Here is a 24,281-nt window from a genome sequence, read left to right on the forward strand (position 1 = left end):
TTTCGAGAGGTGTAGAACAATCACTAAGTTCAGTTTTTGAGAAATTTGTAGAAAGACCTGTAAACAATCAACAATATAGGGGAATATGTCGTAGTGGGAGAGTTTCTAAGAAACCAGACTTCTTCATCTATGATGGTAGTATTTCTAATAAAAAAGACAATTATGAGGATGATGATCCATTCACTTACGATGAGGTTATGTAGGATGTTGATTTCAAGCTTTGAAAATAAGCCATAGATGCCGAGATGGATTCCATAAAATCTAATACGGTATGAGAACTTGTAGATTTACCGGTTGGGATTAAACCCATAGGGTGGAAGTGGATCTACAAAAAGAAGAGAAATGCATAAGGGAAAGTGGAAACACATAAAGCTAGACTTGTAGGGAAATGCTACACACATAAAGAAGGCATCGATTATGATGAGACATTCTCTCCAGTAGTCATGCTCAAGTCTATCCACATACTCTTATCCAATGCCATGACTCTCGATTATGAGATCTGGCAAATGTATGTCAAGATAGCATTCTTAAATGGCTATCTTAATGAAACCATTTACATGGCTCAACCTACTGGCTATGTTGTCAAAGGAAATTAGCAGAAAGTTTGAAAACTACTAAAATCCATTTATGAACTTAAGCAGGCGCCCCGCTCATGGAATAAAATATTTGATCAAATGACCAAGACTTTTGGGTTTGAGAAAAATGCTGATGAACCTTATGTTTATAAGCATATAAATGACATAAAGGTGGTATTCCTAGTTCTGTATGTCGATGATATTCTACTTATCAGAAACGATGTAGGAGAAGTGTCATCGGTTAAACTGTTGTTATCTTAACAGTTTAGCATGAAGGACTTGGGTAAATTTAGTTATATCTTGGAATTCGAATCATTAGGGATTAAAAGAATAAAACGGTAACTCTATCATAAGCCTCATACATTGATAAGGTACTGGAATGGTTTGCAATGACCAATGCGAAGCCAAACGCTTAGCCGACTGCATTAAATTTTGACTTGTCGTTAAATGTAGTAATCAACCCATCGGTAGATCACTTGGAGGTAGTGAACTGTATCCTAAGATACTTAAGAAGGATCCTAGGAAGGGGCTTGTGTTTAGAAAAACAATCAATCAAACAATAGAAGTTTATACTGATGCTAATTGGGCTAGATCTCCTTGTGACCTAAAATTTACATTTGGGTATTTCTTATTTATTTAGGAAATTCTAGTGACATGGTGTCGTAAAAAACAAGTAGTGGTAGCATGTAACAGTGCCCAGGCCGACTTTCGTGCATTAGCCTTAGGCATCTATGAAGGAATTTGGTTACCACAACTACTAGACAAATTTAAGATAGGAACTTCAAATTCTAGCAATATCATGTGTGAAAACTAGTCAATAGTTGTAATTGCCAAAAATCCAATCCATCATTATCGAAATAAGCATGTCACTCATCTATATTCCATCTAGGCAATAGGTAGCAGACATTTTAACCAAAGCTCTATTGTAGCTTGATACCACTAAACTAAGTACTATACTTGGTGTAACACCTCTAGCTTATCCCAATCGTTAGGACTGAGCTATGACATGCTATAGTATAAAATAGAACAGTTATAGACCTTTAATGGATAATTCAAAATGACAATCATGAAAAATCATGTTATAAGCCATTCAAAGAGAATTTTAAACCTTTTTTGAGTTAAAACGAGCTTACGTGAGCTCTAACATTGACTTAGGATTGAATAAGGATCAAATTGTACAGTTTGCAAAATATAGGGTTGTCTTCGTGATAAGGTACTTCCCACGTGGAGACCTCACCAAACAGTTTTTCATGTCAAGATGTTAGACCACTTGACGTTGAGACGTTACAAGCTATTGGCCGACATTGCGATGAAAGAAGCTTGACGTCGGGACGAGAACCTGATTTGGCCAAAATATGTTCATTTAATGCTTGACTCAATTCAACTTACAAATATGCCTATGTATGCTTTTTGAAACATTTAAAACATGTTCAAAACATGCCATTTCCATACCAAATTCTAATCACATAGTCAATTCATAAAATCAATATGCCATATTTGGCACCAAATCACAATAATGATCATAACCATTACCGACCATTCCATAACTATTGAATCCCTTTCATGCCATTCCTTAATTCCATGCCACAAATACATACATGTGATACCTATTGAACATATTCATCCATAATTGCATATGCCAAATACCAAAGCATACTTTACATTACAACTATTTGACAACCCTATGTACATGCCACATATAACCAAGCTTGAAACAATCAAAAGTCTCCTGAATCGGGAGATGAAAGGTGTGAGCTTCTTGTTGATCCGATTGACACATTCCAAACATTCAAAATCTATAAAAAGTAGTAACAACGGGTAAGTATTATAAATAATTAGTAAGCTCATACAATATAAACAAATGGCTTACCTTAATCATTTAACAAATACACAAATCAATTGCATAACATTTCCTTATCATAGCATAACAAAGCAAACATCAAAATAGGTGAGACTTTTGCTTCATAACCATACTTATAACCTTAAATAATACCATATCAATCTCAAGTCAATACATATCACATATCTACTTAATATCCATCAATTCCCAATCTCACTTTCATATTATCACATTTCTTGTCTTTAACTTACCAGATGAGAACTTATAAAAGAGCTCAGTACACAGGTGAAAATAATACCAGATGCTTGTTCGATCTAATTGTATACATCAGTTTCAGGTTACCGGTCTGGGCTAAACCTTTAACGACACACTAAATAGCCCGGTCAGGGCTTAATATACATCTAAGGTTACCCGTCTGGGCTAAACCTATAAAATAACATCAAGTTACTTGTCTGAGCTATAAACTTGTGTCACATGTATCTTCAAATCTGAAAAAAAATTTGGAGCTCAGAATCATTAGACATCAACCTGTAACCTCGTGTACTAGAGTTTTACTAAGTTCATTGGGATTAATTCAACATTTCCCTTTTTGTAACAGTCAATTTCAATTAATTTTAATCCTCAATTTGTGTACTACTCATAATCAATTCAAACATTCAACAGAACACAAATACATATTTAAACATAATACAACATCAACTTAAACTTAGTTATACTGTATGAACTTAACTGGCAAATGGCAATTGTTTAGGTGTCAGGGAATATTCCTTTTCCCCCGTATATCCTCTGATTGGTGAAAATCTTGATCTAAATCATAATTTAACTCAATTATTCATTCCAAATATCAATTAACAACATAATACAATTATGCAATAGTTCAATTTCACCTATGGAACAAATCCTCAATTTTTGCATTTATTTCAATTTAGTCCTTAAAATAAAAATACCATAACTCTTGAATTTGAGCTTCGATTTCGACATCGATCTCAACTCCATCCTTCTACAGTCCATTAAAACCAATATTTACAAAAATTTCATATTAAATTTTGACATATTTACACTTTAGTCCCTATGCTCAAAACTAACAAAAATTCACTTAACAAAATAGTCCTTAAACATCTTCAAGCTTACAAATCTACCATTTTATATAAAAAAACGTCCAAAATTCATCAATGGTAACTTTTACATATTTTAACAATTTTGAAAACGGAGGTTCAATTTAGCTAAATCGATTTACAACAATCTCAAAAACATAAAAATTACAAAAAATGGGCTTAAAATGGACTTACATGCAGGCATCCAAGTTTTGTCGAACCTTAGCTTCAACAATGATGTTTGATGTTTTTATTTTCGATGAAGAAAACCAAATGAGGATGATAATTTTAGTTTTTTTAATGTTTTAACCTTTAATAATAATATTTTAACATTTTATTATTAATTATTTAATTAAAATTTAACAACTAAAAGGACAAAAAGGCTCCACTAACCATCCACCATCTTTGAAAAGGGCCTATTTGCCAAATTAATCCTTAAAAAATTACTAATTAAGCATTTTATCTAATAAATTCAATAACGATTAACTTTTACAATTTTTACGATCTAGTTCTTTTTCCTTAATTAACTATCTAAACACCAAATTTTTTGGACCAAACTTCAATTCACCCATATATTAGCTTTGTAAATACTCAATGGAAATATTTATGAGCTTGGTTTACAAAAATGAGGTCTCGATATCTTATTTTCTAAAACCACTTACTTGAAGACCAAACCACTTGTACTACCACTAATCGTTCTCTTAGCAACATTTACCAGATCAAGTTTCATTATAACAATTTCTTTGAATTGTAAATATTAAATAATAATATTTACAGACTAACTAGTCGAAATTATAGTTCCAAACTTACTATTTCTGACACCACTGAAAAACCAACTATTACACTTGGTTTGGAGAACATTTATCGCATAGCTTGAATAGAAGTGTAGGAAATCAATCTAGGAATGTAATTAGTTGTATCACGTTGTATAGCTAATTATTAGGTGATTAGTTACCTAAAATACTAATATTCTATACTAATTAAGCTTTTGTATTATAGATCCTATTTTATAGGAGTTTATAAAGGCCATGTATAGGCTATTATGTTTAAATATAGGCATTTAACTTCACGTAAATAATTACAAGCATTTTTCACAATTCGCACAAAAAAAGTATCTTTAGGAAAAAAAGACTAAATAGGAAATGCCTTGGAAGGGGAAGTTAAGTTAATGAAATTAGAAAGCTTGAGCTTTGATGATGTCCAAGCTCAACTCACTAGGACCAGTTGTTTGCAACTCAACTTGAACCCCATTTGATTATCGCTTGAATTTATCCTTTGAGCTTGTATAAAGCATCTTACTTCTCACCCTTGACGCATCAAGGACCCTACATATATATACACACAAAAATGAACACCATTTTTTTTGTATATTTAATAGTAGCAAAAAGGACAAAGACAATAGTGTGTGTCATTTAGTTTTGTGTGTAAAGAAGAAAATCTTGCTTTTCTGATAATTCTTGTCAATAATGAAATCATAATCAAAGATGACATAATGACATTCATTGGCAGGCGAGGCGTCGGTGAAATCTTGGTAAGGTTCTTGAGGACTTTCTAATTTTTCTACGACCACCTATTATGTCATTTTGTCAATCTTGTACACAATGAACTAATGGTTTCGTTTGGCTTTTAGTTCCAAGAAATTGAGCTTGCACTCATCACTCATGGTCATTCCAGATGATAAATTTGTCTAATTTAATCATACCACCATAAATATGCATACTAATAAATGCAATATGTGAAATCAACCTCTAATGAAACAAACTATTTTTCTTTGGTATATAAAATTACCAATAGAAAATAAAGTGCTTTGGTTTTTTAAAGAAAGTTTAGAAGTGTCTCTTGAATTTGGTCAAAAGCACAAAGTGATTCCAACACAATTTTCTAAGGTAAATTACTTTGGGCAACCATAAAAACACTAGGACTAGTACTTTTATATTCGAGAGGGCTTAGGTTGAATTCTCACTATTTAACTATCATGCTACTCAACCATTCCTAAAAATATTTAAGAGGGCTTAGTTTCAATAGTTAGAAAACAAAAATTTTGAAAGTGAAATGTTTCTTTAACTATTCCTAAAAAAAATAACATTCTATTTGTGTGGTGCTCAACCTAAAAAAATTATTATCAATGTTAAAGCATATTTTCATATTAATTTTTCCTTTTTTTAGATGTGATTAAACTCTCGCTTCTTTCCCTTTCAATAGAAAGAAAACAGGTATGCTGAGGAAAGTATCCCATTTAATAAATTGGGAGGATACCTTGATTATCGAGCTAAAAGGTGGTATATGTTTACTATGGAACTCTAACATCACCATCAACACTATTGGGAGCACTAAAAAGGAAATACACATGACTGTTAAGGTACATGATAACTCTAGAATATAGAGTTATCTTCAGTACTTTTAGAATAATAATTCATGCAAATTTTGAGTGATTGATAATAAATTTCATAGTTTTTATTATAATTCTGTCTTGTTGGATAATGTTAAGGTAAATTTGTTATCTTGATCATTTTATATGCTAAACACATGATTTTTGCAGTTTTGAAGATAGTTGGTGCACTGGAAGGAAAGATGGGCAAACTCACTTATGGATGCTCAGTGTTGCAACATCTCTGTAGTAAAAACTCTACGGGATTGGGTTAATGTGGCGCCATCTTTGGACACCCCAAATATGTTTAATGAACCTTAGAACTCCTCTTAAACCAACTCTAAAGTGGGTTAACAAATCTGGACAACCCACTAAGGGAGGAAGGAGCCCAGTCGTCCACTTGAGGTGCCCAAACCGTCCACAGGACTTGGTATTCACTTAATTTAACAACCAAATCAGCATAGAGAGAATCAAGGATCTCCCTCCTCCAAAATTAAAGCAACTTTCTCCCCTTGAAACAAGCATGTCGTCCACTCTTTCTCCACAAATCAAGGGTCGGCCACTTACATAGAGAAATTCAAGGGATGACATGCAAAAAATAGGAGGCTTAAATAAGTATAAATAGGGGCAAGAATTTAGGGTTATTCACTTATCAATTAGTCATTCACCTATCATTCGCTCACACCACATTTGAGAGAGAAATTTAGAGGTTTTTTTTAGAGCAGCCAAATTCAGCACTTTAAGGGTAGTCGTGCATAGGAGCAAAGGAGAAGAAATAAGGAAAAGCAACACAAGCAATGCCACGAAAATTCACCATAATTGACTTCAAGTTTATTTCCCTTTAATCTTTTATTTTGTTCAAATTTGATAAACATGATTTCCATTTACTCTTTTGTAACACCCAAAACTCAGCTCGGTTGCCGAGCCCGAGAATAGGATGCTACACCACCATCTCACATCGCATACAACAAAGTCGACACGTTATTAAACATACATCCTTTTGTTTCCTTTATTATTATGGCATTCATACGATATGTAATCATACTTACTTTAGGGTGTATAAAACGTGCTAACATACATTGTACCATCATAAAATAAACACCAAACAGGCATTAGGATCACTTAGCAAAATATCCCAAAATTGTTACATAGGTATCGATACTGGTAGAGTGGTATCGATAATTCTCTCAAGTGGTATCGATACCACTTGGAAAATCGATATCAAATTAGCTTACTATTTCTCATTTTAAAAACCCAACTTTCAAAAAATATCAGTACCATTGAAAAAGTATCGATAATTTTATCCCGAGTATCGATACTCACGACAAAATATCGATACAAATTAGCGAAACTAACTTCTTGCACTTCACAAAATTACAAAGGTATCATTTTTAAAACCCGAATATCGATACCTCTATTCCAAACCTTAAAAATATAACATATATCATCACATAGATCATTCCAAACTAGTTCAAAACACCATGCATCAAATACCACACAAATTTAGCACCAAAATGTCCCAAATATCAGTCTCAACATCATATTTCAATCCCACAATTTCCAAGTATAATAGGCATGCAAACAAATAAAAATCATAGTAAAGCCAACACAACATCTACCACATTGTCTTTTATTCTCAAAACAAAAATAATCAAATAACACCTACTAATGGCAACTAAAGTTTCTGGCTTGGATCACCCCTCGAGACCACACTGCTCACATCGGTACTAGTTATTTGCAATGGTTAAAAATGAGTAGGTGAGCTTAATGAGCTTAGTAAATGCTCAAAACAACCACTACGCAAACAAATCATTATGCATTGACTAAGCAGACATGTCACATATTCATAACATATTTAACTCTAATATCATATTTAACATGTTTAATCATCTTCCAGTTATACTATTACTCATTTATCGCATTAATCACGTGAGTATTTAAGCATATATCACTACACATATAAATCCTATTATATCACAACACATATAAATCCTATTTAATCACATTTAGTCACATTTTATGATAGTTTGGCTCTTGAGGTTATGAAACATAATGTGGACTCTATCACCACACATCATATACATGGATCTCTAACACACCAAAATAACTCAAAAAGTCGAACATGTCTCGTAAATAAAGTGTATAGCTAACACTTTCCAACACACCGAACACGTATCCCGGTGAATAGAGCTTAGCTCACATTCCCTTATCTCTCTGAAAATTGTCCCTGGCCTCAACGCCCCAAAATCATATCAGAAAAGTGATTACTCACAACCCTATAGCATGCCAACTATATCCAACGATCTCATAAAATCACATGGCCAAAATATCCACATTATTATCACATATTCACTTACCGATTTTTCTCACATATTCACTTCATATTCACATTGTTAGTACATTATAATCACTATTACATGGTATGAAAACATACCCACATATTTACTATCACATGGCTTGAATAACATACCCACATATTCACTTTCACAACAATCATCACAAGCTTATGGCACATGTCATAGCATATCATATATGTTCATATTTTCACAATTGCACAAACAAACATATATCACATTTAGTCATAGGCGTGAGAACACTTACACTCAGAATTTAGAGTAGGGGTTTAGACTACCTCTAAATTCCCAATTACACAATGAATCATGTATGAGCGGTGATTCCAAAACACTTACCAAAATATGCTTTCGCCGAAAAGCCGAAAACTTAAACAAGTTTTTCTTTCCCTTTGTCTCTACTCATTGAAGATCCTATTGACTCCAACACTTCAACAAGACAACCACACAAACATACAATCAATAATCAGTCATTAACTTACCTTAAATAGTCAAAAACAATAACTTAAGCTACGTTTCCTTTTAACCAAAATCTTCGACATAAAAAACTTTAAATTTGAATATCTTGGCTTGAACTTAATGTTTTCGCACGAAACAAATTCAGGTCATCTACATTTTCATCTACAACTAATTCCCAACCTTTAAACTACACAAAACTATTCAATTCATGGTATAGACATTTTTCCACAAGTTTTAGCCATTATGACGAAAATTCAATTAAAACTCGATAATTTTTTAACAAAACTTCAAAGTAACTTTAGAAACCTTCTAATCATATTAAAACAAGTTGAAAAACACTTTAAACCACATTTTAATCCACAATCCTGAAATCCACCATTAACAACCAAATTTTTAGCTTTTATTTGAAACATGCGTTTTAATGACTAAGAACTCAGTTTAAGAGACTAGATTTCACTTAAAACTAATAGGAAGACAAATGGTTACCTTTGATAGGAGAAAAATAGACTTTGACGCAAATATGAGAAAACCCACTCTTGAAGAAGATAATAAGATTAGTTAGGTTTTTTAGTGTTTTCTTTGTTTCAATAGAGATTTGTGATTCAAAGAATGTTGGAAATCAAAAGGATTAAGATTTGGAAGTAAAAATCGATTGGGAGAGTTGGGAGAATGGAAGAAATGGAAAAAGCAAGAAGAGGGGCTAGCTATCATGAAACAAACTGGAGAAGGGGGTTTTTAGGTTGACTTTGAAATCTAGTTACATTGCTTCATAAAAACTCTTAATTTTGACCCTTAATTTTGAAATCTAGGTATTTAAAACTTATTTTTAGAAATTGACTTAATTTCCTAATAGCCATTTTCAAAAACATTATCGAAATATCATAACACAAAGTTTCGAACACTCTAAGGATAAAATTCCCAAAATACTCTCAAAACTTCTAGGCTCAATTTTGGGGTATTACACTTTTTCTTTCAATTTAATGATAACGACTTAATTTTGTTGATGCTAGATTGATTGCAATCCATTAGCCTATATTATTAATAGTCTGTTGATGTTGCTATGTGTTTTTGTTGTTTATTCATTTAAATAAAATAATGAACATGTTTACCATTTATAATTAATGTCGGGAAGCATATGAACTAGTTATTTAATCCAAACAAGATGGTAATTAGTAGACACAATGTAACACCCTCTATTTGACTCGAATCACCGAATCCAGATATCGAATGTTACAACACAAAATCTTATCAAAAATTTTTACAGTATACAAATATTTTAAAATATACTTTTTATTTCTTTTACTAATGTTCTTTAATATAAAAGAGTGTAACATTACAACATAAAACTTTTTTAATAGCAGACTCTTCTTGGTGTAGTATACTACATGCCATACTCCTATGATGCCCTTTGTATGCATAATATTGCAACACGCACTACTACCAAGGCACAATCCTGGCTTGACCACTCTTGGCGTACCCACTCTTACACCAGAACCTGAAACATAAACAAACATTTGTAGGTTCAAGCGAACTTAGTGAGTTTGAATCTATATTACCTTGAGGCATTTCTAGTTGAATTCCTCATCTTGAATTTTTTAGATTTCATCTCTTTCTTTGGTGAATACTTTCCTAATATTGGATATATACATATACACAAACTTTCATACTTGAGTAATCCACTCACAAGTCACTATTTGATCTAATTTCAGATTTCACCAGTCGGTACAGATCTCATTTACTTCTTAGAAAGAAAAATGTACTTTCGAGAAGGATATCCATACATAACTTACCTTCAGTGAATTCTCATTCAGACAGATGTAGAATACTTTACCTAGGAGGGTGTTCTCATAGATACTATTATTGGCGGATACTTATACTAATTGATCTTTTAGGTTGACCTTCATACGGATCCTGCCTTTGGCGAACTCTTATACTGTAGTTGGAAACTATCAGAATACCAATAAAATCATATCTTAAAACAATCCCAAACCATAACTTATTCTGATGAATGAAACGATCTAAGTCATCTACAAGAATTCCAGACAACCATGTTATATATATAACGAGAACGCCCATATTGGCGGATAGCTTAGACTTTAGATAACCTCTATACGTAACATGAAAATGCTCAGATTGGCGAATACCATAGAATTTTGATAACTTCCATTCATAGCGTAGACAAATTTAGATATGGCAAACACTTAGACCATTTACGTATACACAAAATTCTCTATATTAACAACTACCATGGCAGATTCACTCTTTAGAAACACAACTAAGAACTATTTCAGGAAATACCCTTAGGTCAATATCAAAATTCATCATAAGGCTATCTAATTAAGATATCCTTAAACTTACTCAGATCCTTACCCCAAGAGTAGTTCTTCAGATTTCGCCTCAAGAGCATTATAGAATACGCCACACAAAGGCATTACAGAATACGCCACAAAGGCGTTACCGAGTACTTTACAAAGGTGTTACAAAATGTGACACAAAGGTTTCATAGAGAGTTACGTATTTACTATCCCGACAGACTAACTCAAAAAGTGTCATAGGTTTCTCCCTCATGGGCTGATACATATCTTCATGCCGTGATTTACCAGTCCGATATACATCTCACCAGAGGCTACACCATGAGTTTCTTCATTGTCACTGTGATCTGCCTATCCAGTTAGCAATGTACCTACTCTACCAAAGGCATCACAAATGGATGTTTTACTTACTTACCACTGAATATAATTACCCAAATTCATTCACTTAGCTGACTAATTCATACTCTACCATACCTAATTTTATAGACATAAATTCCACACATCTTCTTGTCCATGTGGTAACTTATATATTTCATTTGTAAACATGGAGTAACTTTATGATATTTCACACACACTTACACTTACCAAACATTCAGAATGACATCAACATTCGATTTTCCATTGTCAATTAACATGCATGAGTCAGGACGAAGACTCACTTAAAACTCACCTTTACTGTAACTCGAAGTTCTAAATTCAATTGTCATTTTCGAACTAGTAGCAACAACTGCTTAAAAGAACATAGAATCACCATTAAAAACCCATTTACAAACAATTTACCATCATCTTGATTACAAACAACCCTTATGCAGGGCCTCTTATTCATATCTTACTTTTTATATGCTTCTTAACACCCTTTCTCTTTCAAAATCCTAACATGCAGAGTTATTAGATTTACCAGGAGGTTGAAACATCCACTGATTACCCCAAAAACCTCAGCTTTCAGTTAATGAATAAGAAGAAAATATTTAATCTTATGAAAAAATAAAGCGTAAAACGTAAGGAAGAAAACCATCCCAACATTCCTTCCTTACCATATAAATTTCTGGTAATTCTGATAGGTTCTCAGCATACAAAATTTTGGGGCGTAACCCTTCGATTGGTGTACTCTTTGCTTGACGTACTCTTTCTTTAATTGAATAATACTACGAAAATAAATCCTTAGATACTTCTACGGTAGACACTTTACGCCAAACTTTAGTTCACCAGAAGTTTTTAAATTGACGGACTATACTACTATCGTACGCCAAATAAATAACTTCACATCTACACGCCTTCTTCTCGGATCTGCCTAATTTAGGGTGTGACAACAATATTTTAATGGTGCATGTTTGATTTCTTAATGATTAAATTAGTAATAATATTTAGCAATATTGTTACCTTGCATAACTTCTAAATATGATGTCTGCTTATGAAACATTAAAGTTAATTGAACATAGAAGTTAATTGGACATAGAAGTATGCTAAAAAACTTAAAGGGTAAAAAGTATGGCTTCATAACTTATAAATTCGGGTTAGTAAATATCCAAATTGCCATTGTTCTATGTAACATCATTGACACTTGTTTTAACAATTTTAAGTTAAAGAAAACAATTAATCTAGCTTCTTCATGTCATAGTAATTTAATCTTGTGATTTGTTGCTTATTATTTTGTGTTACACTTTCATTTGTTTTAGCATACTTAGTAATTTAATTTAGGTCAATAGTTAACTCAATTCACATTTCCGTATTTCTATCATCAACTTGGCATTTAATAAACTGCACAATATTTGTCTTTCATATATAGTCCTTGTAGAGACGATACTCTATATGTACTAATTTATTACGTATTGACGATTGTGTACACTTGCACATCATTCTATAATGTCACGACAGTACACTCCTCTAACACACATTGGCTTTTATCTACTATTTATGCTAGTCTTAGATTGCATTAAAGATTGTTCTTTAGGATAATTTAACCAAAGTTGCTGAATTTCACTCTACCTTGGCTTATTGTGGGTGACTTTAATGAAGTGTGGTCTTCTTATGATAAAAGAAGGGGTCACCTATTAATGATACTCATATTCAAAAATTTCAAAGTTGTTTGCACTTGTAACCTTACTAATTTGGGCTTCTTCGAGCCTCATTTTACCTAGTCAAATATGTTGGATTGTCCTAATCTTATCCAATAACGATTTGACCTTGCTCTTGCAGACTCTAATTGGAGACTTCTTTCTCCAAGCTATGTTGTCAATCATCTTCCTAGAACACATTTTGATCGCTACTCGATTCTCCTATCTTTTCATACCCCAAGAATCTATTTTGGCTTTAAACCTTTTCAATTCCAACCCATGTGGTTCAATAACCCAACCTTTCCCTCTATTGTTTTGAAAAGTTAGAATACCAACACTTAACCTCTTAATCGTACCATTGTGCAACTCTCTAATGACCTCAAGGATTAGAATAAGAATACCTTTGGCAATTTCTTTGCCCGTAAAAAAAGAATCATTGCTCGCCTTACTGAAATTCAATGTGAACTTGCCTTAAGACCTTGTAACTTCCTTATCAACCTTCACAAAACTCTTTCTCTCTCTCTCTCTCTCTTGCAATTATAATGAGATTTGAAATCAAGAGGAAATATTATGGGAAATGAAGTCAAGAGTTGGTTGGATTCTTAAGGGAGAACAAAATACTAATTTTTTTCACATCTCAACTCTTATCTAAAGAAAAATAATAATTGTATTACCAACCTTGTTGACCAAGTTGGAAATAACATCTTTAACCCTTTCAGTATTGCAAAGTTGATAAATTCTCATTTTATTTCCATCTACAAAACTGAAAAGAACAAAAATGATTGGCTCATTGGTCTTAGTCCCTCACTTTGACCCTTCATTTTACAAGATAATATTCAAGAGCTTTGCTCTCTGATCACTATTCATGAGATTAAGAAAGCACTATGGTTTTTCAAACCACTTAAAGATCGTGGCCTATATGGTTTTCTCCCAATATTCTTCCAAAAGAGTTAGGATATTATCCACCCCAAACTTTGTGCTTCGGTCATGAAAATCTTCTGTTCATGCAACATGCCCAAAGGTTTTAATGATACTCTTATCCCGAAATGCCCAAAGGCCTTCTTCATCACCTAGTTCAAACCAATTAGTCTTTGTAATACTACATATTAGCTCGTTAAAAAGATCATTTCCCTTCACCTATTTATTGACTAATTAGTTTCACCCCTTCAGGCTAGCTTCATCCCTAGTAAGCATGGCTTTGATAATGTTGTCATTGCCCAATAAGCAATTCACTCTATGAGACCTAAGAAAGGAAAACAAGGATCTATGGCTTTTAAAATTGACCTTGAAAAAGCCTTTGACCGTTTGGAGTGAGACTTCATTAGAAAGTGTCTTACTTTTTTTTCAATTTTCCAACGCCATGGATTAATCTCATCATGAGTTGTACCTCTTCCGTTACCATGTCCATTCTTCTCAATAGAGAAAAATTAAACAGTTTCACTTCTACTAGAGGAATTCATCAAGGAGACTCATTATCTCCATATATCTTTATCCTTTGTATGGAATATCTTCATCATCTTATTCATCATGACTACTTCCAAAAAGAAATGGTTTCCCCTCAAATGCTTTCGAGCCAGTCTCAATCTCTCTCAGGTGTTCTTTGCAAACAATATTATACTCTTTGCTCGAGTAAACAAAGAATCAAATAATATTATTAGAGAAATCCTAAACTCCTACTGTGGAGAATCTGGACAAAAAATTAGTCTTCAAAAATAAAAAAATTTATTTCTCACCAAATACTTCTAGCTCCAGAAGATCTTAGATCACAAATCTACTAAGCTTTCAAGAAACTTATAACCTTGGTCATTATCTTGGTTATCCAATCCACCATAAAAGAGCTAACAAAAAGGATTATGTTTTCAATTTCAAATAAAATTGTTAAAAACTTGTTGGATAGAAACCAAATCTTCTCTATTTTTCCAAAAGACTTGTTCTTATAAAATCTACTACGACATCTATCTCCTCCTATTTTATGCAATGCTAAAAAAATGAGGGACTTAAAATTCGCCAAATGAAAGCTCAAAACCAAGCTCATCTTGCTAAATTTTTTTGTCGGGTTTTTCATTCTAACTCTAAATTATGGACTCAAATTCTTTATGGGAAGTACTTTCGAAATGAAAACTCTAAATTTAATTCCTCTGTTACCTGAAAAGGCCTAAAAATTGTGCAATATATTATTGAGAAAGGTATTCAATAGATCATTAAAGATGGCTTCTAAGTTATTTTTTGGCATAATGGTTGAACGGGTTTCAGTTCTATTCATTCTCTTATTCATGGCCCCCTTATGCCAGGTGAAAAAAACTTCTCGATCAAAGATTTCAAGTCTAATTCGTGTTCTTTGTCATTTGAAATCTCTAAATTCTTTTGGGATAGTATTATTTCGCATCCATTATCCATATTGCTTGATGGTCCTAATACCTTGTGTTGGAACACTTCCTCGAATGGTTTTTTCTGTCAAATCGACTTAACTTATTGCGTCAAACCTTATCAACCCTCCCCAACCTGCTTAAGGGATTGGATGTGGATTTGGAAACTAAAACTTCCTCTAAAGCTTCTTTCTTCTTCTGGGAAGTTATTGGTTTTTTCTTCCTACCCACTATTTCCTTTATTCTAGAGGTATGAAAATTAACATTAATTTTTCATTTTGCAACAATCACCCTGACACCATTGAACACATTCTTAGAGATTATTCCTTTACTTATCATCTCTAGAGCCTCTTCCTTTTTCCCCCTTAGCGGCGGGCCTTACTTGACTTCCTTTTTTAATTTGGTTTAAAAAGAATTTGACTTTGAAATTGACCTTCCACAACCGCTGCATCCCTTGGCCTACTTTATCTGCCTTCATCCTAAGTAACATTTGGATTGCTAGAAATGCAATCATCTCTGACAGTCCTATGAATGAGGATGATATCAAATCCAAAATTATTTCTCTTTTTTTGGAATATTTTGCTCTTTAAAATGGATCTAAATTCTATGGTTATCCCTCCTCTTTTCAAATCAAATGGACTCCCCCCTCCCCGCGGGCATGGTTGGTGCAAAGTCAACTATGATGGCTCCTCCTTGGGTAATCTAGGTCTTATAGGCGCAGGAGCTATTATATGAGATCATAATGTTTATTGGATTGCTTGATGTCATCATTACCTTGGAAAAACTACCAACATTATGGCTGAACTCTGTGCTCTTTGTGATAGCCTTTTTCTTGCGCAAAAAATGAATATTACTAATGTTATTGTTGAACTTGATGCCAAGTCTATTATTGATCTTTTAAATCATTCATCTTTGATAATGTTTTCCTCAGACCTCTAATTCATGATTGAGGACTTTGCTGATGCAATTTCTAAGCAATCGTCTCTACCATACCGTTCGAGAAGGAAATCACTATGATGATGCTTTAGATAGAGTTGGAAGGCATGTAAATCCTAGCCTTTTGTCTAATACTAGGACCCCTGATGATCTTTATGGTATATCAAGGATTTTATGTGTTCTTTAGCACTAATTTCAATTAAAAAACTTTTATGGCAAGATAAAAATAAAAAGAACACCGATATAATTGTCAATGTATATTGGAATCGATTTCTTATGCGTATGATTATTTTAAATTATCTTCATACAATTAAAAATTTAACTATTAGAATAGTTCTTTATCAATTTCATCTCATTTATCAAAAAAATTATTTCCATTATCCACGTTGTAATAGCCTGAATTTACCGGGCCCAAATCAGAGATAAATAAGCAATAAATATAAAACCAAAATTAAGTGTCCAAAATAGTCCTTTTACATTAGGCCCAAACTAAACACAACCTACTACCCAAAATCAAACCCGAATTACCCAATACATCCCAGCCCAATAACCAATGCCCTAAACCTAAACCCTAGCAGCCTCCAAGTCAGAATCGCCAAGGCCTTCGTCCCAGTGCCAAGCCTCTTGCACGTCGGCGGCCAGCATCGCCACCACCGCTTTTTTTGGCCTCCGTACACGCCACGTTAGTCTCTGCCCTTGTACCGCAAAATACACACGGAAATACGCAGAGAAGGATAGCAGAATAGGGGAAACAGATGGGATTTTGATGGGAACATTTTTCTTTTCTTTTTTTTTATTTTGACTTTGTAAAAGCGGGCCATAAAAGGCCATAAAAAATGATGTAAGGGGTGATTGGGGGGATACCAAAAAAAGGAGAAACACAGTGTATACAGAAAAGATTCAAGCCGCGATAACTGGGGCACCTAGTTCTTAGTGTATTGAATGTGTTAATACATTTTTCCCCTTTTTATTAATATACACATTCTCAATCAACTTCTTTGTTATTATTTCACCATTGTCGATATTTTATCTCTTTCGAGCTATGCTCTGAACCAACATTTATCCATAATCATAATCTTTCAGCAAACATGTTGCATTGGAATAATGATTAATGGACTACTAAAACTTTCACAAAGTTTTGCACATTACTTTGAAAATTTTCTAAATAATACAGTAATCTGAAACAGGACTATTTTTTAGAATGAACCAGGTTTCAAGGTCAGAAATCTAAGAAAAAGTCTGATTTTAAACAATCCCTTCGGATTTCGTTGACGGAAGCATCAATTGAATGAAATGTCAGCAATAATTATGAGTTAGAAAAGAGAGATCTCATTGGAGGAAAATTCTTTATGCACAAGCATTTAATATGGCATTTTGAGAGTGGTATACCAAAGATTTACACGTTTGGTATCGTTCAATTGTAATGGAAATATGAAGAAAAGACCAGAGCTCCCCACTTTTTTGAGTTGCATATTGAACACAACCCAATGAATCGAGCTTGAAGGCTTACAGCAGGGCAATTTAATGTTTTGTTGAGGGCACCAGCCAGGAAGGAGGGTGTCAAAGCACAGTTTTGATAAAAGCTTTAATAAGATTTTGAGTAATACGACAGCATCTTGCATTCATGTAAATATCATTCACTCATGGCTAGTTAGGAGCATTAAATTCATTCTGATCGTGTCATCCTAACCATTAGGCATAATTAGATTCATTACACATGACATGTTCCCTAGAGAACAAATCAGTAAAAATTGCAGATCTTATCTCCCTAAGCAGTAGCGGAGCAGATCGAAGATGGCGAATCTTATTGTCCCCAGGAGTAGGGAAATAGATTTAAGTCACAAGTCCTATGTCCCTAACCAGCAGTGGAATAGGTTGGAAATGGCAGATCTTATCTCCCTAAGCAGTAGAAGAGTAGATCGAAGATGGCGAATCTTATCGTCCCCAGGAGTAGGGAAACAGATTTAAGCCACAAGTCCTATGTCCCTGACCAGCAGTGGAATAGGTTAGAAATGGCAGATCTTATCTCCCTAAGAAGTAGCGGAGCAAATCGAAGATGGTGAATCTTATCGTCCCCAGGAGTAGGGAAACAGATTTAAGCCACAAGTCCTATGTCCCTGACCAGCAGTGGAATAGGTTGGAAATGGCAGATCTTACCTCCCTGAGCAGTAGCGAAGCAGATCGAAGATGGCGAATCTTATCTTCCCCAGGAGTAGGGAAACAGATTTAAGCCACAAGTCCTGTGACCCTGACCAGTAGTGGGATAGGTTGGAAATTGTAGATCTTGTCTCCTTAAGCAGTAGCGGAGTAGATCGAATACGGCGAATCTGATCTCCCTGAGATTACAGCAGAGCAGGTTGAAGCCAGTAATCCTATCTCCCCAACGTTGCGGTGGAGTGAGTTGGAGCAGCAATTACAATACCTCTGAAGATGCAGTAAGATGGAATGAGGCAACTCAAAGAATAAGAGCACCAAAGTCCAAGCTCGGCCGGGCAAAATTGGCCAATGTTTTAGTCTTTGCCTCATTCCCGTTACACGACAAATGAGCAAAGAGGGGCAGCTGTAATAGCCCAAATTTACCCGGCCCAAATCAGAGATAAATAAGCAATAAATATAAAACTAAAATTAAGTGTCCAAAATAGTCCTTTTACATTAGGCCCAAACTAAACACAACCCACTACCCAAAATCAAACCCGAATTACCCAATACATCCCAGCCCAATAACCAATGCCCTAAACTTAAACCCTAGCAGCCTCCACGCCGTAACCGCCCAGGGCCTTCGTCCCCACGTGCCGAGCCTCTGCCAGCATGCGCGCCTTCGCACATGCGCCACCACCGCTCGTTTTGGCCTCCGTACACGCCACGTTGGTCTCTGCCCTTGTACCTTCAAAATACACACGAAAATACGCAGAGAAGGATAGCAAAATAGGGGCAATAGAGGGTATCTTGGGGGGAACATTTTTCTTTTATTTTTTCTTTTTATTTTCACTTTGTAAAAGCGGGCCATGAAAGGCCATAAAAAAATGCTATAAGGGGTGATTGCGGGGATACCAAAAAAAGGAGAAACACAGTGTATATAGAAAGGATTCAAAGAGAAATCAAAAGAAAATTTTGAAAAGGTGATCTTTTTTTCAGTGATATTCTCAATTTTTTTAGGGAGATTCGTTTTTTATTATTGTAAGAAAGGGGGTGAGAGAGAAAAGGAGAGGGAATACTTACCTCGGAGGTGGGAGCACCGCATCTCGGCTCACTCCGCCGCAATCAGAGTCTAGGCTGGAGGCAGGGTGCTGAAGCGACATGCCGTTTGAGTGGAGAGGTTTATTTTTTTTAGGTTTTTTTCTTTTCTGCTTAGGGTAATATGCCTTTAATGTGGGTTAAATGGGAACTCGTGAAACGACACTGTTCGGGCCAGATTCAACGGCCCTGAAACGATGCCATTTTGGCCGTGACCCGATGACCCGACCCAGGCGCGGCTAGATCCGCATTTCTAGCGTAGGGAGGGATATTTGCGCGGCCAACCCCTTCCGTTTTCTAGTGCTTTCGAATCAAGTGTTTTCTTTTTTTTTTGATTTGGTCTCATATTATGTTTTTGTTTCATTTTGGTTCAGCGTGCAACGCCGCATTTTGGAGGGTGGGGAATATTCCCCTTTTGGTCCCCCATGTCATTCGCGCTTTGCGATTTGGACCCATTCTTTTATTTGTTTTAGATTTCTCCCTTGCATTACTACTTTATTGATAATTCCGTCCTTTGTTTATTATTATTGCTAAGGATCATTTAATTTGTTATTTTACTATTGTTATTATTGTTATTAATATTATCTTGACATACATAGTTGCTTATTTTTACATATATACGCACATACATTATTTTATTTCATTACACATTGTTATTTTATTTTTATATTCTAATATATTAGCACATATTTGATGTTAATTATTATTTATATATTTTATAATACGTTTTAAATGTTTATTCATATACTTTTGCGCTTAAAATTAGTAATGCCCTTATAATCCTATTTTATATACATATGTATATATAATTTATATCAAATATGTTTATCTTGCGTATGAATGTATATTATTGATTTTATTATTGTATTTTCTACTTATACTTAAAACATACATAATTTATTCCAAAACTCCTTAGTGTATTTCATTTATTTCATTTTATGTATTATATGTCATTACCCTTTTTTATAAATATTATTTATTTAAATTAATAAATATATGTTATTTTTAAATTAATTATGATATTTTTATTTATTCGGTATTATTATTCCATTTGACAACTTTTTAACTATAATTGTGATTTATTTCAAATTCTTATATATAATATTTATTTTCAATTTATTTGAATTATAATCCCTTTTTCATACATCTTAAACTATTTTAAAAATTGTACATTTTCATGTGCATTAATTATAATTTAATGTTTTGATGGACTTTAAATTTATTAGTTTTAAATGTTAACATAATATATATGATGTAGGAATTGCTCTTGGGTGTATTGTATTGTTTGTTTGTATTTGTTAATTAGTTGTAGATCATTAGATTGCATTTTGTTTACAAATGACTACTTAATATTGAACATTATTCCATCGAGTTTCTTTTATTAAAATTTTGCGTTTAATATGGTTCAAGTTTCGAAGTCCCTTTTAGATGTTATAATACTCGACATTCATAATTCACGAGAGAATTGTGCCCTAACTTACAGGGCTTCAATTTTTTTGATGAATTCGGGTAATTAAACATCTCTATGGTAATAAAAAACCTCATGGTTTCTACAATAAAATTCTTAAGATTTCAAAATGTTGGATCCTAACTTACTAGATACGACATTTTGTTATCTCAATTTTAAAGTAAAGGCAATGTTCGATGTTTAAGAATTTCGAGAAAATTGACCCCTAACTTATTGGGTTCGGACTTCCCGATCGACTTAAATAATCGAATATCCTTCTTCGAATACATGATTTTCTTAAAAAGGGGTACACATTTAATTCCAAAGATCGAATTGTTGCACACTAACTCACTGAGTGTAGCAATTTATTTTTCACAATGAGTCCGTCTTATTATTCAATTTGGTTTACTCAAATTTAAACTTCAAAGATAGTATTTTAAAATCTTTTCAAAGTTTCGACATTAAGACATTAAACATTCAATTCGGTACCAATTTTGGGCGTTACGAGGGTGCTAACCCTTCCTCGTACGTAACCGACTCTCGGACCTATTTTCTCAAATCTCTTAGACCTAAAATTTATTTTTAATGGTGAACCGATTACACCTTAATAAAAGGTCGGTGGCGACTCCCCTTTTATTTTAAAATCGATCCCCATTTTCCAAAGTATATAAAAAAGTGGTTTCGACGCAAGTCCTTTTCATTAACAGTAGTATTATAAAAGATAATTGAAAGAGGAAGGTTTGGGAAATACATTTTGTTCAATGATGATGGAGCCTGGCGTCACAATTGGTTTGGTCGGTATCTCTTCTTCGTGTTTTTCTTTTCTTTTCTTTTTTTTCCTTACAAATTTTCTAGGGGAAAGAAAAGACAAAGAAAGCAAGGTAGGGGATAAGAGATCTTTTGGGGGGAAATTAATGGGTTAATTAGAATTCCGTTGTCAGTTTGTCACGTTGTATGGTGCAAACTTTTTTATCTAATTTTAAAATTTATCCTTCCACTTTATAAAAATTGAAAAATTAGTCTCTTTATTTTATTTTGTTATAATATTTTATGAATATTAAAAATTAGTCCAGTTAAGTAATATTGTTAAATTAGCAATTCGACAATTTATATATAATAAATTAGCAAATGCTAGCAAGTTAACGTTTTATACTCAACGAATTATCAAAATCAATGATTTAAGTTCCTGTGTTTACCAACAAATGGAGTAACTTCTATGTTTTCATAAAGTATAATAATTAAATTATGATAAATTAAAGTAGAGAAACTAACTTCTCAAATTTTCATAAAGTAGAATAATGAAATTTATGATTAGACTCTTTGAATGTCATCCATCTATTCTATGAAAACTAATAGAAGTTAATCCCTTTACTTTAATTTGTCATAATTTTATATTAAGAAGTCAATTCAATTAGGTAACTTTATTAAATCTTTATCGTTAAATAGTTCAACCATTTATATGAAAAAGAAAATTAGAAACTCAACAATTTATATACAATAAATTAGTAAAAACAGTAGTTCAAATTGTGTGTTTATCTATAACTAGATTAAATTTTTAATTTTTATAAAGTACGAGGACCATATTTTGATAAATTAAAATAGAGAGACCTGCTTCACAATTTTGTAAAGTTGAGAGATGACATTCTAAATTATACTTTTAAAAGAATAAATTATTCTTATTAAATAAAAAATGTCTCAATAACTTCACCAATAATTAAGTCAACTTATTCAAATGTAAATTAAATTGGATTAGTTAATCTATAAGGTAATTTACTAATATAAATGCATACAGTACAAACTTATGTCCCCGGGAGAAGAAAAAGAAAAGAAATCATTACAAGCTTGAATGCCATCAATAATGAAATTATTTATAAACTACTTGTCACCTATTAATTTAGTCAATAAAATAAAGCTCTGGTTTAATTAGATAAAAGAATTATGTAATTTGCTTTAATTTTTATGTATAATTAATCATTTTATCTTCAAATATATATATATATATATATATATATATATATATTGTTAAACTCTCAAAAGATTTTATATTACGAAATAATCATATACCAATTTAGTTATTTAAAATTATAAATAAAAAATTATTATAGAAATTTAATTTATTAATAAATTTAAAATAAGTAATTTATTTTTTAAAATAAAATAATCTGGTGCAGTTTTTTCCCAAAACTGTTTACATTTTGTTTAAATTATCATTGTTTTGATTTTTATTATTCAATCATATAGTGAAACCATATTTTGGTTATTACTATAAATAATTTATATATAAATTGTTAATCTACCTTGATTAAAAACAAACAAAACTAATAATGCTAAAAACAATGCTAGCTCCTGATTTTGGAAGAAGAACAATAAATTATTATTTTTCTACTTCAAAATGTATGAAAACCATTTTGTGTCATGTTTAAATTTATTAATAATATATAAAATAAAGTTAGGAGTTAGTCATTTCCATCCTTCTTTCTTATTTCTCAATTCTCACCAAACCAAACATAATGAAAATATGGAACCTAATTGATCAAACCACCTAACACATGCGCTGTTACTTCTGAGTATTAATTCTAATATTGTAACAGATTTTAGGAATTACCGTAGTGTTTTGAAAAGTGGTTTAATAATTGGATATGAATAAAATTGTTTGTAATTATACAAGAATAATATGTTTGAGTAATTATTGTAATTGGTAAGTTTCATTGAATTTGGTGTAATTGGAGCGTCTCAATTATATTTTCTAATTCTTAAGAGAAGGGTGAGAATTTGAGTAATTATACACGTAATTACACTCATATTCAATTTTAGAAATTATTTTTATACAAATTGTAAAGAATTATTATAAGCACGAGTATGCATGACTGTTTGAGATGGTTATGTACAAAATTTCTTATATTTTTAATGTATCACGAAACTAACTAAAAATACGACAAAAGCAAGTGCACCTATCGATAAATAGTATAGTTATTGTGGGTAGAGATATCGTATCCACGAGGACTAAAAGTATTAGTAATTATTATTTTTCTATTATTTAGCCGACAATTTGGAGTGATGGGTTTTAAACTAAAATTACTAAACTAATTTAACTAAGAATGCAACAGAGAATGAATCAGGAAAATAATCGAATAATAACCAATGAAAGAGACAATACCAAGAAAGAATCTGCCTAAACTTCATCTATTATTATGAATCTGAATTTAAACGATTTATTCACTTGGTGTCTTGATCCGTAGAAATCC

At 32.7% G+C, this 24,281-nt stretch overlaps 1 protein-coding gene across 1 annotated transcript; it reads right to left on the minus strand.

Annotated features, from left to right (window-relative positions):
• Window positions 1-4,683: 4,683 nt before the first annotated feature.
• LOC105793350 (actin-depolymerizing factor) lies at window positions 4,684-5,181 on the minus strand. Its single transcript, XM_052634134.1, is given in 2 exon segments — window positions 4,684-4,834; window positions 4,907-5,181. Coding segments are annotated over 2 exon segments (423 nt in total). The 5' UTR covers window positions 5,179-5,181.
• Between the last annotated feature and the right edge of the window lie 19,100 nt (window positions 5,182-24,281).

This window comes from Gossypium raimondii, chromosome 8 (genome assembly GCF_025698545.1).
Source record: "Gossypium raimondii isolate GPD5lz chromosome 8, ASM2569854v1, whole genome shotgun sequence".
Lineage (NCBI taxonomy): Eukaryota > Viridiplantae > Streptophyta > Magnoliopsida > Malvales > Malvaceae > Gossypium > Gossypium raimondii.